Source organism: Crassostrea angulata, chromosome 7 (genome assembly GCF_025612915.1).
Source record: "Crassostrea angulata isolate pt1a10 chromosome 7, ASM2561291v2, whole genome shotgun sequence".
NCBI lineage: Eukaryota > Metazoa > Mollusca > Bivalvia > Ostreida > Ostreidae > Magallana > Magallana angulata.
This window is the reverse complement of record NC_069117.1, coordinates 44,357,317-44,375,314: the sequence shown is the minus strand read 5'-3', so window position 1 is coordinate 44,375,314 and position 17,998 is coordinate 44,357,317. Positions and strand designations below refer to the sequence as shown.

The 17,998-nt window shown below is 33.1% G+C and overlaps 1 protein-coding gene across 4 annotated transcripts in view; it reads left to right on the top strand.

Moving 5' to 3' along the window:
- LOC128192798 (uncharacterized) overlaps window positions 1–17,998 on the top strand; it is a 73,234-nt gene that overhangs the window by 25,238 nt on the left and 29,998 nt on the right. For all 4 annotated transcript variants that reach the window (XM_052865776.1, XM_052865775.1, XM_052865778.1 and 1 more), the window contains 2 exons: window positions 8,205–8,471; window positions 9,429–9,737. In XM_052865776.1, coding sequence (XP_052721736.1) covers window positions 8,205–8,471; window positions 9,429–9,737 — 576 coding nt within the window. The remainder of the gene's footprint in view (window positions 1–8,204; window positions 8,472–9,428; window positions 9,738–17,998) is intronic.

The window sequence follows — 17,998 nt, the reverse complement described above, 5'->3', positions numbered from 1 at the left end:
GGAAATATTCTTGAACGGCAAAAGTGCCTGCCTCTCTGTCCGTCATTCTGTTGGTTGATCGATCGATCGATCGATAGATAGATAGCGGACGATTTGACCGAAAATGACAAAATTTAATGTAGAATTGTCTTTATGGAACAGGAGGCCATCTCATATCACCAACATGCATCATGCTATTCACTTGCAATATTACAAACATATATTAATACAGAAATTATTTGATATATAAAGGCTTATATCCGATGTCATATATTTATAGTGAAAGGTCACACCAATTTGAATTCTTTGTCGCCGGATCCGCGCGCACCTGCCTAGGGGCTTTTCCAAAAATACGCTTCATTTTTGGCTCTTTCGTATGTTTATTCGTCATGATTCCACCTTTTTTCCATTAATCATACATGTACCAAATAGATTGTCAGCAATTTAAGGTTAACAAGTAAATAATAATACCTGTATTTGTGCATGGATAAACTTAGCAATCAGGAGGAGTCTGATACAATGGCGAATACAGTCCCCAATTTTTTATTGCTTTTTTTATGTATTAAAGAGGGGGAAAATGACATTTTCAATTAAGATGTTATCGTTCGCCTTAATTCTTTTCTTTGAAGTCACATAATTTTTATGTTTATAATTAAAATCAATAAATCGCCCGCTTGCCACAATATTTATTTGCCTAGAATCTGATGACCAAGAAATAAAATTGGTGTGGCCTAACTTCACAAAGAGCTAGAACCACGAAGCATCAAAATGTGCCTTAAAATTTTCACAAAACTCAAGTTTAAAACAATACAAATTGTAATTACTTATAATGTAGGGCACAATATTCTGCTTCTATGCATATGAAATTTTTTCACTTCGGCCCCACCGTTTAGCACATGCGCATCATCAAACATACTATGATCGTTAAAAATAGCTGAAAATTGTAGATTTTACTGCAGTATTTCCCAAATTTGAATGTGGCCACACTTGAGTACCTCTTTGAAACTTTTAAAACTGAGAGATATTGCATAAATGCTTCTGCCTGCAAAATTTCGTAGAGGTACTCAAGTGTGGCCAATGTGTATTTTACAAATTTTGAAAATTTTAGTAACAGAAAATAAAACAGACCACTCTATTTTAGGGTAATTATTTGCTTCCTTTTTATTGAAATAGCAGAATTTAATTAATAATGATAAAGAATTATTTGTGATTATTTACAAAATCATCATTTTATTAAATATTTGAGGAAGAAATGCATATAAACTGAACTTAAGGTCAAGATCTAGTAAATGGAAGGTGCCTACATGTTTTTGAAATTCAGGATATAAATTCTTTTAATGATGCTTCATAACAATATCTTTGTTTCATAGGGTGTACCGGGGCTTAAATTTTTGGTAAACACAATGAAAAATCATGTTTTAAACAATCGTTTTCTATGAAATATGAAGGATAAAAGTAACAAATCTCGGAGTTTTGTCCATTTTTGACTAATGAAATATATCTAGAATGCCTACAGTCTCAGCAAAAACGGCATTATACAAGGTCTTGACATCCTCTTTAAAATGATGTCAATTAGAATATAGGTACCGGGATTACTTTTCCCTTGATTAAATATAGAATGTCAAAATATTGTTTTATTTTACACATAATTCTTTAAAAGCCGTAAAATAAGGGAAAAAATTCATCAAATCAATTATGACGTCATAATGGTTCTAGCACCTAAAAGACAGTCTGGAATCATTTACTAGATCTTGACCTTAAACATGTTTTATCTAGTAATTTTATACTGTGTATTCATGCTTACATTGTGCATCATCAATGACGTCATAGTTTGACGTTTGCGACGTCAGTTGAATCTGTACATGGAATCTTGAGTTCTTTCAGTATTTTGCCAATAGAATTTACCAGTAAAGTCTGCATTTTTAAAACCCATTATTTCAATGTACCACGGTATTATTCAATTGCAGTAGAATATGAGATACGTGAACATTGCTAACAAACAGAAAAAAATTAAATTGGCAAAGTTAACATTGTACGTACGTAAGTTAATATACATTCCTATACCTTTATATAGAATAAGCGATAGCATGTATAAGTAGCTTGTTGTGGGTTTTTTGTCAAACGGTGAAATCGATAAACGAAAGGAGAGATGCAAGCGATATTTTTTAACACAAGTACGTGTTCCTGAATACCGCGGGAGAAAGACAGTCGACATCACGTGTAAACATGTACATAAAATTATGATAAACTTAACTTATTCCGTCAAAAAACTTGATTATTTAATTCCTAAGTACAGCTGTAATTGAATATTAAGCCATCTTCCCTTGCATAAAAACATTTTGCCAATGCATACGTCTTTTCTTTATCAGCCACCTGTTGATCAGTGTTGATTCGTCGCGTGGTCAATGTATTTCCGGTGAACCGTTACATGCAGTTACACTCCTTTCTTAAAAGATCGATTGTGTCCGTTTCGATGAAGACGGCTTTTGGTATACACAGCTTAGAATACATTATCAGCATGTGCACTATATAGAAGTCTAATCCTACTTGCGATGTCTTTGTTGATAATTTGTCCAATAAAATAAAAATTCACCCTAAATGTGTTGTATCGGTGACTTACTTTTGCCTATAAAATTCTCGATTTAAATTATCTTTGATTATTTTATGCGTATTAAATCTAATTAAAGTTTTTCTTGTATGGCACATAGAAAAAATTCAGATTGCCGGGCCCTTTCTTTAAAAAAAAACAACGATGAGTACAGAGAGATTTAAAGCAGTATTTGTTTCCATTCACCCCCCCTTCCCTACCCTCTGAGAAGATCGATTTACAGCCGATTTCATTACAAATCTATATATGTGATAACACAAATTCTACATGCTTGCTATGAATTCGACTTTTCAAGACAATTTTATAACATTATTTATGTGCTACTGCTTGATGTTTTAAATAAAACTGTTAATTTTAACCTATCTTCGCTTCAAAATAGTTAACCCACATTCTCATTCTCATTCTCTCTCTCTCTCTCTCTCTCTCTCTCTCTCTCTCTCTCTCTCTCTCTCTCTCTGAAATATGATTTTAATTCTCAAGGCATTTACGGATAGCTTATCACTTGTAACAATTCTCATAAGACATGAATATCACTAGAAAAAATGTAATGTAAATGAATAGACGTTATGGCATTTAAAAGGAATAATTAACTCATAAGAATATTTTTAAAGAAATCGATATTCTATTTTCATTTAATTAATGAACATTAAAAAACTGCTGTAATGTCATTCCCTTGTTCCAGCAGTCAAAAATTTTACTTGTGACAGTCCGATATATTAGAGAGCTTCCTAATATCAGACCATTACCAGACAGTTGTTACAATACTGTTATTCTTTAAAATCGGACTGTGTCAGGAATCAACAATGATATTCAATGGAGTGATTTAAGTACGATATATGCCTAGAACACTTCTGTATGAAAAAATATCACAGATCTCGGCCCTATAACGGGCCTCGAAACTGTTTTATATTATTTCATACAGAACTGGTTTCGGCATACTAGTATATCCATTACATATACACAGTCGCCAAAAGGTTTTATTTTTCACTTGAACAGTTCGTGAACGGTGAGCGCACAGTGAGTGCACTCTAAACGAACGGTGAGTGCACGCTTATCCGAATTGGATAACGCTTATGCACGGTGAACTGTGAGCGAACGCAGAGCGCAAACGCAAGCGCAAGCGCAAAGTGAACGTTGAACGATATATGTACTCTTCGAATTGTTATAAGCCTAAATATATTATTATCTGACTAAACAATAAGTGAACACTAAACGAACGCAGTGAGCGCAAGGCGAAATCTTTGTGAATGCACGGTGTGCGTTTTGTGAACGATGAACGGAGCGGAGAGCGCAAGTGAACGCACGGTGAGCGCACATGAACGCATGGTGAGCCCACGGAAAAATGGGAAAATAAAACATTTCAAAGGACTGAACCTTGGCATCTAACTGCTGTAAAGCGCCAGGATTGGGTGAAAATATCGAAGCCTTGAAACAAGTAAAATAATCATGTAGAATAATGTACACAAACTGTTACAGTAATGCATCAAAATTCGAAACTACATATATCTCCATTAAATTCAATTACCGTATCTCAGTCATATTTATATATTTATTATTAATAATTGGAGATTACATTGGTAGAATTCAATGATTAATCCTCAGTTATACACTGCGCATCATCAGCATTACTTCATGCAGTTTCAAATTGCAGAATAAAGAACTTTTAAGACACCGACATATTTAAATGTACCGCCGTTATATTGACCTTCAGCACTGGTCCCTGTAATATTTTTTAAACTTTATTGAAAATAAGCTTTTCATGGTATTTTCGTCAATAAATTTATTTTCATAAATTAATTATAATGTCTACATGATAATTTTATTTGTTTTTTGTTTATTTCTTTAGATTCAAGTCATACGTAGTTTTATCATTTCATGACGTTACTTAACAAAAATGACGTCTGTTCTACATTTTTCATCAAAACAATGCCATATTGTAAACTCCGTTTATAAAAAAGTATGATAGATATCGAAAAAAGAAAAACAGTTATGAAAAGCTAAGATTCTACACTATATTTTACCAAAATATGGTAAGTTTTAATGATAGGGCAATTTTTGATGCTTCGTGGCTCTAGCTCTTTTTTGTAATAACTTCGGTACTGTTATGAAAGTGCACCTAGCGCCTCAAATAGTCATATCTTATATTTTTTTTTACAAACATGGGCGAAATCATGTACATTGTAAAATAAAATCGGCCACTCTAAAGCTAATTACTAAGATGATATTGATGCTTTTAGCATGTACATTGAAAACTTATATCGACCATCTTAAAGCCAACTACAATGTACTATGATCAATAATTTATGCTTTATGGTTATCAATCAGCCTATAAAATATGTTAAACTTTTTTTTCGTCTCATAGTTATCATTTCAGCATGTGCTTGGAACTTTATTACGAACTCAAATTTATCCTAAATTAAAGGCTACTAAAACTTCATGCATAATATCAGAGTCATAAGAATGAATTATAGAAGCAGTAAAAAGAAACTGAGAGAGAAAATCAGTATGCGTTCAGTTTTTGTTTAAGCGCTTTGTTTCATCTTTGCAATACATGTAGAATCGTAACCATAAATGCAAATACTAGTATTATTGATAATTTTTCTAAAGAACAAAAGAAAGATATAACATGTTACATGTATAATCGGGTATAATTTTTTTTTTGAAATTCTAATATAACAAATACTGGTACAAAAACAAAAAAAAAGCCATAATTACATTATCATTTAATCGCAATAAATATAAACGAATATGTACAGAGAGAGAGAGAGAGAGAGAGAGAGAGAGAGAGAGAGCATGCATCTCTCATAAGAGTATAGTGAGAGCAATTCTTGATTGAGTAAGATTAGTTAAATATATCACCATCTATACAAAACACAAATGTACCATCAGTGTTCCCAAATATATTGATTTTTTTTATTAACAGTTTGTTAAAATATATACAACAAACACACAGTAATTTTTGTTTCATAAATATAGTGCCTTGGCACCAGGAATCGGTGTCAATATGGCCCGTCTTGAGACCGAATTCCGTCAGGGGACAGCCGTATCCCCGAGGATCCGGTCTCAGATAGATGATACACCTCCTAGTTTTGGCGCTAGGCACCCTGTATACAGACCCTACAATAATGTATGGAACCTATATGATAGGGTCAACTCAGCGCCTTGGCGCCATGAATCGGTGTCAGTATGGCCCCTTTTGAGATCGGATTCCGTCAGGGGACAGCCGTACCCCGAGGATCCGGTCTCAGCTAGATGGCACACCTCCTAGTTTTGGCGCTAGGCACCCTGTATAGAGACCCTACAATAATGTATGGAACCTATATGATAGGGTCAACTCTGCGCCTTGGCGCCATGAATCGGTGTCAGTATGGCCCCTTTTGAGATCGGATTCCGTCAGAGGACAGCCGTACCCCCGTGGATCCGGTCTCAGCTAGATGGCACTCCTCTTAGTTTGGGCGCTAGGCGGCCTGTATAGAGACCCTACCATAATGTATGGACTTTTAATCTTATTTTACAATGCATTCGGGATCGGACGTCTCTAAAAATAGTCGTTAAAAATACGCTAAGAAAAGTTATTGGCAGGTAGCTTATTGGCAGGTAGCTTGACTAAAGCACACGAACGTGGGAAAAAAAAATTCCTTTGAAAGACATACCTCGTACAGTACTGTACATTTTATTACTCACGATGTCATTACAAAAATTATCAACGGGACAACTATCGAACAATAGTTCAAACGGAAGAAAAAAACCCAACCCCCATAATAAACTGCTACAACTGTACAATGGATAAAAAACAGTGGATTTTATATTTGACTGTTTCATTTTTTCAACTTTGAGCCAACGATAAGCCGATCCCAGGGGATAAGCCGGGGCTCGCGCATGAGAGAAAAAAAATACTGGCCTATTATGCCCCCCCCCCCAAAATACAGTATTGAGCAAATATAGAATGACTCTTGTATAGTCATTGAATTTGAACCTGATACTGAACATGAAACTGTAGATATGTTAAAAAGTGTTTTATATTTGAAACATTTGGAAAAACTCTTTATAAGCTTTACTTTTTTAAAACAACTAATGGTAATTGTAACGCATTACTTTACTCATGTAAAGTTAATGTAATGCATTACTTCAAGAAAATCAAGTAATGGTAATTTAATGCCAAAATACATGAAGTAATGGTAATGTAATGCATTACTTTACAATGTAATTCGCCCCAAGCCTGGACCTAAGGGTTTGTCATGATCATGGTCATTTGCAGTTGGGCAAGTTCAAGGTCATTTGAAGGAAAAGTTCATAATTTTTGTCTGGTACATATCTTTTTTATGGAGAAACATTGGAAGTTAGTACTTCACACAAAGATTACTTACTATTATCTTAACCCAAGGTCATTTTTGCAAGTTCAAGGTCATTGTAAGAAAAATGCATAACTCCTGTCTATGCCATATCCTGTTATGGAAAATTATTAGAAGCTCCCTACTTCACACAAAGATTGCTTATGACCTGAAAATATGTCCAGACCTTGAGTTTTTGTCATTTTGCAAGTACAAGGTGACTTTAAGAAAAATGGTAAATCCATTACTTTCCAATAGGAAAATATTTGAGTTATTATATTTCTTAGGGGGGATATCATTTGTGAGCTTGTTCACAGTACCTCCAGTTATGAACCATGCATACACTGTCTTATGTCAGACATCAGGTCTTAGCTTTATAAACTAATTGAACCTACCAGTAATTAATAGTGTTCCCTGCAAAAAGGATTAACAACTTATTGGAAGATTTGGGTAAACTGACAGGCTGCATTTCTCCCATACAAGAACCTTATGTTTTAAACTCTTTGCAAGTACTGTAAACCAACTTTTATTCGCATGCGAGAAATTTTCGCAAGGTTAGCGAGAGCCTTGTCGTCGCGAATATTTCTCGCAACGAACCAATCTTTTGTCTAATGATTTTATAACAATACAGGTCTGGATAAGGCTTGGTCGCAAACATTAGTCGTCATGAACCAGTTTATCGGCAGTTCATTGCGAAATAAAGTCGTTGCGAATAAAAATTGTTTAATAGTAAATGAATAATAAATATATTTGGACCCAAAAAGTTAATGGGTAGCAGGTAACTGAAAACAACAAAAGCGAAGTGTAACAAAAGCTTACACTTAGCTGCAGGTTTGTAGTTCTATGGGGAAAATTTGGGTTGACAATCAGTAGAGCTACAGTTCCTCACAATCAAAAACTTGCAATTCATTGGCACACAAAAACAGGAGTTTTTTCAGTTGGAGTTGATGTACATTTTACTAAATTAAAATCTAAGAAAAAATTACCGAAATATAAAAAATTAAGTTAAAACCATTTCAAATGTATTCAAATTGCAGCTCTTTTTCAATGGAAGATTAGGTAATTTGGACAAAGTTGCCTATTACTTTTCTGATATAAATGTCAGGTATCCCAAAGTTACTTATTTCAGTCTGAAACCTTGGGATGTTTTTTTTTCCATTTCATCGTATTTTTTGCACAGAATGTATGCTGTCTTTGAAAATATCCATTATTGCTACATGAAAACTATTAATAAAACTCATTGATATATATGAAATGTCATTATTTTTTATATATATGTTTTCCAGTGCAGAAAGGTTACCTGTTCATGTTAGAACACATACATGAGGAGCCACAGCTGGTTTGTTATCTTTGCCATTTATGCGAGTCACCTCTCTCTGATGATAAAAAGAAAGACATGCGAGATGGAAAAGGCTATTTTAAGAAGAGGGAGCTTCTAAAATGTCTTATCTCAAAGGGGGAAAGTGCTTGCAAGGAATTCTTGGAAAAGTTCAAATGCTACCAAAATTTATATTCCCAGTTTTGCAATGCAGTACAGTCTGTAACTAATGCAGGTTTGTCCATGGCTTTATATAGGATTTGATAAGTCTGCATGTATTTTAATGAATTCAGTATTTGCACATTTTAGAAAAATTTTAAAGCAGATAACAGCTTATAACCAAACCATGCATTTTATTTTTGTGTAATAGAAAAAATAACACTCATTTCACAACATTCTTATATTTTAATTAAAATGTCAACAATTGCCTGCATCGAGTCAACTGACAATCTTTGTATGTAAAATAGTTGTATCTATTGCACAACCGGAAAGTGATATCTTTTGTTTTCTATATATAACCAGTGGTTATGCATGTGATTGATAAACAGACATGAATTAATATGAGAGGAAGTTGTGAGGAATTCTAATATTCATTCATACCAAAGTTCCTAGGTATAAGAAAGGGGTTTCAATGTGGGAAGAGGGACACACAAGTTACAATTTCACATAGAAGCTGCCTGGGGGTCATCAGAATCTGAGGAGGTGGGGGGAACAATATTTTACATTAAAATTAATCTGTCCAAGGAAAAGGTAGGCTACATCTAAAATCAATGAATATACCGGTAGTACAAACAATTTTCACATTTATTCATACCAAAACCCTTGGGTGTCAAATAAGTTTGTCTTTAGGGTATAGTCCATTTTGAAAGAGGGTACATTTGTAAAATTAAAATAGAGTAGCAATGTACTGAAATTATTATACATATTTTTAAAACATTTTCCAAAGTCTTAGAGAGTTGCAGATTACAATTTGGTTGGGGGCAATATCACAGAATTTTGTTGATGTAAAAGAAATCTCATGAAAAAAAGGTTTTCATATGTAAAATCAATGTTGAAGCAATTAATCTATTGTGAATAATTCTCAAATTTATTCATTAATTTGAATTCTCCTTAATGAAAAAGAAATATTATGCAGATTTAATGTTTGTTAAGTGTGACCATATTTCATTAATTCAAAATTATTCTGTTCCAGATGGCATCCAACAAGATGTCTTTTTGACACATGATAAACTGCCTCATTTTGAAAGAGTGTTGTTGGAGGAGATGGAACCAACTCCAGTGGGTGACATTCTTTACTGCCATGCTGTACTGAGTTCCGATGAGCATGATGAAATCGATGAGATGTCAAATAAAAGAGAGAAAGCAATGAAATTACTTACAAAAATTGGACAACAGCCAGACAAGATTGCTGTCTTTTGCCATGCATTAGAACAAAGCAAGTGTAGCAGAGCTGTAGAATACATCAGAAACAATCCTAGCAATGGCCCTTTACACTCTTCAGGTGAGTAAAATTTGATACACTTGTATCACAATTACATATGATATGATTTATCCTTGTAGATTTACTTCCGATAAACTGGTTCGTGACAACTAATGTTTGCGACCGAGAATTATCCAGACATTATAATGTTGTTTATACTTTCATGTTAAATACTGAAATCTGATTGGCTTAGACGCAGTTGATAATCCATTCTATTACCCTCAACATTAGCAACACACTTAGCAACGGGTAACACAACGAATTGTTACATGTGCGTAAATTATGCGTGTACGGTTCGCCGTAGAGTTCACATCATTTCTATATAAAAGCAGTAAAAATATTCTCTAAAATTAAGACATTCAGTATAATAAAATAAAAAGTGCCTGTTTGGGAGGATAACAGTTGAAATTGACACCCCTCGAAAACCATTGTCAACCTCCGCTTTGCGTCGGTTGACAATAGTTTTATCAGGGTGTCATTTTCAACTGTTACCCTCCCAAACAGGCACTATTTATATAATAACAACCATATGACAAGGACTGGTTAGCGACGAGAAATATTTGCAAAGACAAGGCTCCCAATAAATTCATAATTTTTTTTTTCATACAAATAAAAGTTAGTTTACAGTAACTAGAACTTTAGTTAATCAGGGTTTTTCAGGACAAATTGTATAAGAAGAATGGTAGCAAAGGAACCACTTGATCAATAGTCATTATTCTATAACAAAAGTTTATTCTAAGAGCAGTTTTAAAATCAGGACAAAGTGACTGCATGTAAGAAACTTTTCACAGTCGTACAACTTTTGGGTAGCAATAACTTTTAAAGGGGCAAGGTCACAATTTTTCTGTCAATTTTTTATGTTGACAATATTTTACTAAGATATTTCTAATAGGTCAGCCAAAATTTTACTGGCTTTTTGTATATTAACAAAGTTCAAAAGTGCCATGTTTTTGTTTAAAATTTCTAATTGCACACTTATTGGGTTTTAACAGTTTCTACATTGTATAATGCTGTTAATTTTTTAATGTATTATCTATTTAGCAACCTAGATGTAAACAAAAACATGGCAAGAGCCATGATGTAATTATGAGCTCTTTTTCTCGCTTATACACGTACAAGGTTGCTAATCGATGACATAGCAAGGATGACATAAACAGTCTGCCATTCCCCCTTGCTTTAATGTTAAAGTAAGGTTGGTTAATACCTAGAGACAAATACGTCTTAAATTTGTCACCATAATGGAGAGAATTATACCTCTTTTGTTCTGCTATTATTATCAAACTTTCAGACAAGCTGTAGTTTCTAAGATCTTGTCGCATTTATTCAGGATTCCAGAGTAAGGACAACACAGTCACATACAATATTTTGCAAACAGTGCACAGAGGCAGATCCAGCAATTTGAAAGAGGGGGTGTTCCAATTGATGAAAATCAATCCGTGCAAAATTCATTATTTGTCAATAAACACGGCCTTTTGAACGTTCTTCGTGCGTAAATTTAATAACGATTTATTTCGTCAATATCTATTTCATATCTATTTTAATATCAGAGAGCATTGCATTTATTTATGTCTCCCCTTTCCAAGGGGAGACATATTGTTTTTGTCGACTTTCTTCTTCTTCTTCTTCTTCTTCTTCTTCTTCTTCTTCTTCTTCTTCTTAAGGTCTTCCGTTTCCAACGGAAGACCTTATTGTTATTCTGCGGATTCTTTTTCTTCTTTTTTTTTCTTAACACTTTTTGTACACGCGATATCTCAGAAATGGCTCAACCGATTTGCAAGAAATTTTTAGATCTTACTACCTATGATCTGAACCTTATCGGATTTTTTTTTTGTTGATGACGTCATTTCCGTTCTTGAGATATTGGCATTTTAAGGATTTTTAGGAGGTTGATTTGTCGATGAGTTTCTCATAAACTACACACGATATCGATTTCAAAATTTCAGGGATGATAGACAAAAGATTGTTTGTATGCACAAACGCATTTGTTTGCCTAGCACAAGAAACGCTGGAGCTCGATAGGGCTCGAAAATTGAGATGAAAAAGCGTTGTAATTTTGCTTGGTTTTCTTTATTTATCTTTTTTCTCAAAAATATTTTGTTAAGACATGTACAAGAAAAAATATTTTATGTTACAAGATCTTTTGTATGACATTAAGAAAAAGGGGCTGGCCCCTCAAATTAGGGACCTAGAGCCCTTGAAAGTTTTTACTTTATAACTATCTCAAAAGCGGTTAAGATATTGATATGGCTGTCGCTGCTAAAGTTGTTCATTATGATCTTATCAATGTCGTAACAATAATATTTTGTTCGGGTATTGCGTAATATGAGTGTAAAAAGATAGACTTGTTACCACGTATTTGTGTTTTATTTGGCAAATAAACGGGGTATTTGTGCGTATTACTGACATAAAGGGTACCAGATTACAAACGAAAAGTGTTTAACATATATTTATTTTCTAGTGAAACATATTATGGACAAAAGAACTGCTTCTATGCAATGCATTTGAGTCGCATTTAAAATCTAGCTGGATTCCGAGATGTGTATGTGAACAATATCTATATGTGAACGTATCCGATCCCTTGCCAGCGGCCGCATGACTATTTAAAAGAACCAAAATAGAGCAGTGTACATTTGTTCATTAATAGTTTTGAAGTGAACATTGGCCGGATTAGGCAACATCTGGTTAAGAGGACAATGTTGCAAATTAATTATAGTATTTAATGCAATAGGTCTTGATCGTCTATTCTTGCAAAATTTTCAATTCTTCTGATATATATTAGATTTCATCAATCTTATTTACGGGACCAATTTTCATTTTCGTTTTTGTTTTTGGAACACAACAAATTTATAACGGATCTTTTATCAACAGCTCTTTACTGAGAGATATTTTGTGAAAGGTCATAAAAGTAGATATGTTAATGATTTTATGCTGTGTTACGTTATAAATTAAAGGCTTCTATAGGTCAAATGTTCAACATTTTAATCACCCATACATCAGAAATGAAATATCTTTGGAAATGCTGTATAGAAGAAAAGATGCTCAAAATGTTGTACTAAACAATATTAAACCTTCAAAATGTCATTAAACGGCCCCTATCAGGAGATAAAGAATCGGCCCCTAAAACTTTCTTTCCCATATATTTCAGGTACGATAATGAATTTCTAAACACTTGTTGAACAAAATCTGTTTAAAATTAAAAGACCTTTCATTTGATATTAAGAAAAAAAGGCTGACCCCTCAACTTAAGGGACCAGTGGGCTCTAAAGACTTTTTTCTAGTCCTTTACTGAGGGATATTTTGTGAAATGTCATTTTAAAAAGCAGATATGTTATGTAACAGTTATGTATCCAAGCAATGTAATGATTTTATCATGTGTTACCTAATTAGGTGTTTTTAGAGGTCTGTAAAATTAATCACCCATATATCAGAAAGTAAAAATCTTTTGAAATGCAGTATAGAAGAAAAATTTTGTTAAACAGCCCCTATGATAAGATAATGGATCAGCCCCTAAAACATTTTTCCCCATATATTTCATGAACAGTAAGGAATTTCACAAAATATGTTTAAAATTTAAAGACCTTTCATTTGGTATCAAGAAAAAGGGAGTGACTCCTCAAATTAGGGATCAAGATGATCATAAAGTCTTTTATCTATATAGTCGTTTACTAAGATATGTTTTGTAATAGGATATAAAAACAAAATTAAGTATAATACGTTTAAATATCCTGCTTTTCTCAAGCGTCACCTTACTAGGGTTTTTAGGGGCCAGAGGTAAAAAGTTTAATCTTTTCTATCTTAATTGGAAGAAATGCAAGTATTTAAAAAAGCAACGTAAGAGAACTTTAAAAAAGCATTACAGGAAAGCATTAGTACTCAACTTCTATTTCCTGATCATGTTTTGTTGTCGAAAATTAAAGTCGATGACGTCATATCAACTTCTGAAAATTGGACTGAAGACCTCCTCGTTGCTTGCAACGAGATCGTGTCTAGTTCTTCTTATTCTTCTTCATCCAAATTTGTCCAGGCCGTAACTTAAATACCCTTTGACATTAAGACTTCAAACTCGGAATATAGGTAAATGGTATTGAGAAGGAGTGCACACTACCAACATTTGTGACCTTGACTAATTTTTTTCTTCAAGGTCAAGTATTATATTAAAAAATATTGTCCAGACCATAACACAAGACCCCTTCAACATACAGACTTAAAACAAACTTATATCATAGATATATGGTATATAACCAAGCTGAACCCTACCATAATTTTTGACCTTGACCAAAAATATTTATTTCAAGGTCACATTAGAGAAAATGTCATTGTTCAACTCCTAAATATACTTTGACAGAAGGACTTCAAACTTAAAACAAAGAACACTAATAATACATTGAGGTGTACTATTGATTAATATTTGACCTTGATCTTGTTTTACTCAAGGTCAAATTAAGAGAAAAAAAAACTTTGTCTGGGTTGTAACTTGAATACCCTTTGACATTAAGACTTCAAACTTAGAATATAGGTAGATGGTATTAAGAAGGAGTGCATGCCATCAAATTTTTTGACCTTGACTTATTTTTTCTTCAAGGTAAAGCGTTTTTAAAAAAGTATTGTCCGGACAATAACTTAAGACTCCTTCGACATACAGACTTTTAACTTGTATCATAGATAGATGGTATATAACCAAGTTGAACCTTACCAAAATGTTTGCCCTTGATCTTAATTTTTTATTTCAAGGTCAAATTGGAAAAAACGTCATTGTTCAACTCCTAAATATACTTTGACAGAAGGACTTTAAACTTTAAACAAAGAACAATAATAATACACTGAGGTGTTCTATTGATTAATATTTGACCTTGACCTTGTTTTACTCAAGGTCAAATAAAGAAAAAATAATAAAATTTTATCTGGGTTGTAACTTGAATACCATTTGACAATAAGACTTCAAACTTGGAACATAGGTAGATGGTATTGAGTAAGAGTGCACAGCACCATAATTTGTGACCTTGACCAATCTTTTGTCTCAAGTTGATTCGATTTCTAAAAAAATATTGTATGAATCATAACATGAGATTCCTTAAACATACAGATTTTAAACTTGTATCACATATAGATAGTAAGTTACCTAGATGGAACCTACCAAAATAAAAAAAAAATCATTTTTGTTTTCTAGACCATAACTTCAAAATTCTCTGACAGAGAGACTTTGAACTTAAAACAGTTAGATGATCTAGCGAAAAAGTGAACTAAACCCAACTTTCTGACCTTGACCTTTTTAGATTTAGGGGTCAATTATCATGAAAATATTCCTTACAATAATGACTTTTATCATATATGGATGATATATACCATGTAGCTGACATTCTTTTTCACTTATTATAAATAAAATAACATCATCATTTTTTTTACATGTGCGGATCAAGAAAAAAGAACTATGTATGATATTAGTCAAATTGGCCCCCAAAATTCGCAATTTTTAAAATGATTCGGGTACATTAATTTGTTGTGTTATTTTATAAAAGAGATGACATGAAATACGTTTTTCACCTATTTATTTGATTTATATGCACTCACTGGCTGTATATGACGTCAGAAGTGACGCTATTTTTATAATTCAATCAAAATCAATCAAAAATTGACATTTTTCTTATCTTTTTTCGAATGGGAAATATAGAGCGACTCTTTGAACAAGGACGAACTTTTTGTCACTTATAAGTATTTGAAAAATACATCTTTGGTGAAAATATTTTGTTTGTTCAAGCAGTCGCTCAATGTTTCCTTAAAGAAAAACTGCCTCAAAACAAGCCGTTTTATGCTAAAAATGAGGAAATGGCGGAAAAAGGTAAACTTTATGATGTCATATTTTTAAATTATGGGCTTTAAAATCAAAATGAAAATTATGAAAAAACTTCAAATGGATATTTGTAGAAATAAAACAAAGAATTACAGTAAAATGACAATGTTCATTTTAGGGGGCCAATTTAGGCTCAAAGCATATAATAGTCGTTTGCCCCATATTACAATCCTTGGAGAGAAGGGGAGACATGTGTTTTTTTTGTAAAAAAAAAAAAATACCCACTAGTTAAGTGTTTGGTTAAGGTAAGGAAGATTTGCATAATTTCTAGCCTTACAAAAACCAAGTCTACAGCAATGAGAACGTGCGTCTGTGCTTAATAGAAAGAAACACTAAGAAACAAAACATAATTCAGACTAATTCAGAAAACAAGCTATTATAAAATAAATTTTTAACCGGGTTTTCCAACGAAAAAATCCGGTTATTAAAATGGTGAAAATGGCGGGCGGGCGGCTGCCAAAAGGGTACCCTCATTGTACAAATAACTCCTCCTACAGTTTTCAAGATAGGAAGTTGTTCTTTTGCGGATCAATTGTACATAATATTTTAGGTGTGCATATTGCTTGGATGTTGATTTCTGATAATTTATGAAAAAAATTATAGCTTTTGAACTTAGTCATTTATTGACAAAATATTGCATATATGATACCCTCATTGTACAGAAAACTCCTCCTACAGTTTTCAAGCTAGAAGTTGTTCCTTTCCAGATTAATTGTACATATATCAGAGGTGTGCATATTGCAAGGATTTTGATTTCTTATAATTTCTGAAAAAAAATACCAGCTTTTGAACTTGGTCATTTTTGGACAAAATACTGCATACACGGTATCCTCATTGTACGGATAACTCCTCCTACAGTTTTCAAGATAAGAAATTGTTCTTATGCAAATCAATTGTACATATATTTAGAGGTTTGCATATTGCAAGGATTTTTATTTCTGATAATTTATGAAAAAAATACCAGCTTTTGAACTAAATCATTTTTTGACAAAATATTGCATATAGGGTACTCCATTTCACTGGATACGTTTGGTAGTGTTTATCAATTCAGGGTTGACATGGATTATGGATACAGTTCAAATAAAAGAAAACTCGGTTTGCTGTCACATTGACAGCTTTTCACTTGTTTGATAATTTTTTCATGTCTTTGATGTGTAAATTCTGAACTATTTATCGATTTTGATTTCTATCGATTGCCTTCTTAAAGAAAGGTCTAAATGATAGGATTTAACACAAAATTGGAAAAGTTTATCTGCAGAATAGATGGAACATATGTACCGGGTAATACAATTGTACAAGCAATATAGTCGTCCCAGGGAACTTAATTGATGTGACCTCTGTAATGGGTGCGCCACATAAACCGGCACTAGTTTATATGCGATCATATTCAGGAAAGTTTTGAAAAGTTGTGCATTTTCATAATGGTTTACATATAAACCCTTTATTTTTGTAACATAATTTCTTATTCTTGGAAACAAAACAAAAAAGACTTTCTTTTATGTTTCATGTGGGTATGAAGGTAGCTAGCATTCCAGAAAATAGATTTTTCTTTTTTTTCCATATGAAACGAAGTAAAACTTTTTTATTATAATTACTTATGTTAACTAAACAATACATTTGAAAGCAGCTTTTAAAAGTAAAACAAATGTGTGTACAATACATTTGAAAGCAGCTTTTAAAAGTAAAACAAATGTGTGTACTTGTACTTGAGTGTTGTTTTACCCAATGGCTTATCAGTTCAAAACTGTATGTTTACTCGTGGAATTGAACACCGGATGCTGAAGTGGAGTACTTTTTTTCGATAAAAAAAATAGTCAGGGTTTTTTCATATCAGAAATACATGTAAATTACGTGTACTGTACGTTGTGAGAAATTCGTTGGATAGCATTTATTTGAGATAATTACAGTATTTATATTATAAATGGGAAAAATTGCCTTTAAATAGGCATTAGAAGTTTTCAAAAAAAATTCCTATGTCCCAGAGAAAGGGGGGGGGGGGTCCGACCCCGGAACCCCCCCCCCCCCTCTGGATCCACCAATGAATGCATATGATATCAAAGATGAATTCATTTTTAACCGGGTTTTCCAACGGAAAAATCCGGTTATTAAAATGGTGAAAATGGCAAGCAAGCGGGAGGGTGGGTGGGCGGCTGCCAAAAGGGTACCCTCATTGTACAGATAACTCCTCCTATAGTTTTCAAGATAGGAAGTTGTTCTTTTGCAGATCAATTTTACATAATATTTTAGGTGTGCATATTGCTTGGATGTTGATTTCCGATAATTTCTGAAAAAATGCCACCTTTTGAACTAAGTCATTTTTTGGCAAAATATTGCATACAGGGTACCCTCACTGTACGGATAACTCCTCCTACAGTTTTCAAGATAAGCTAGAAGTTGTTCTTTTGCAAATCAATTGTACTTATATTAGAGGTGT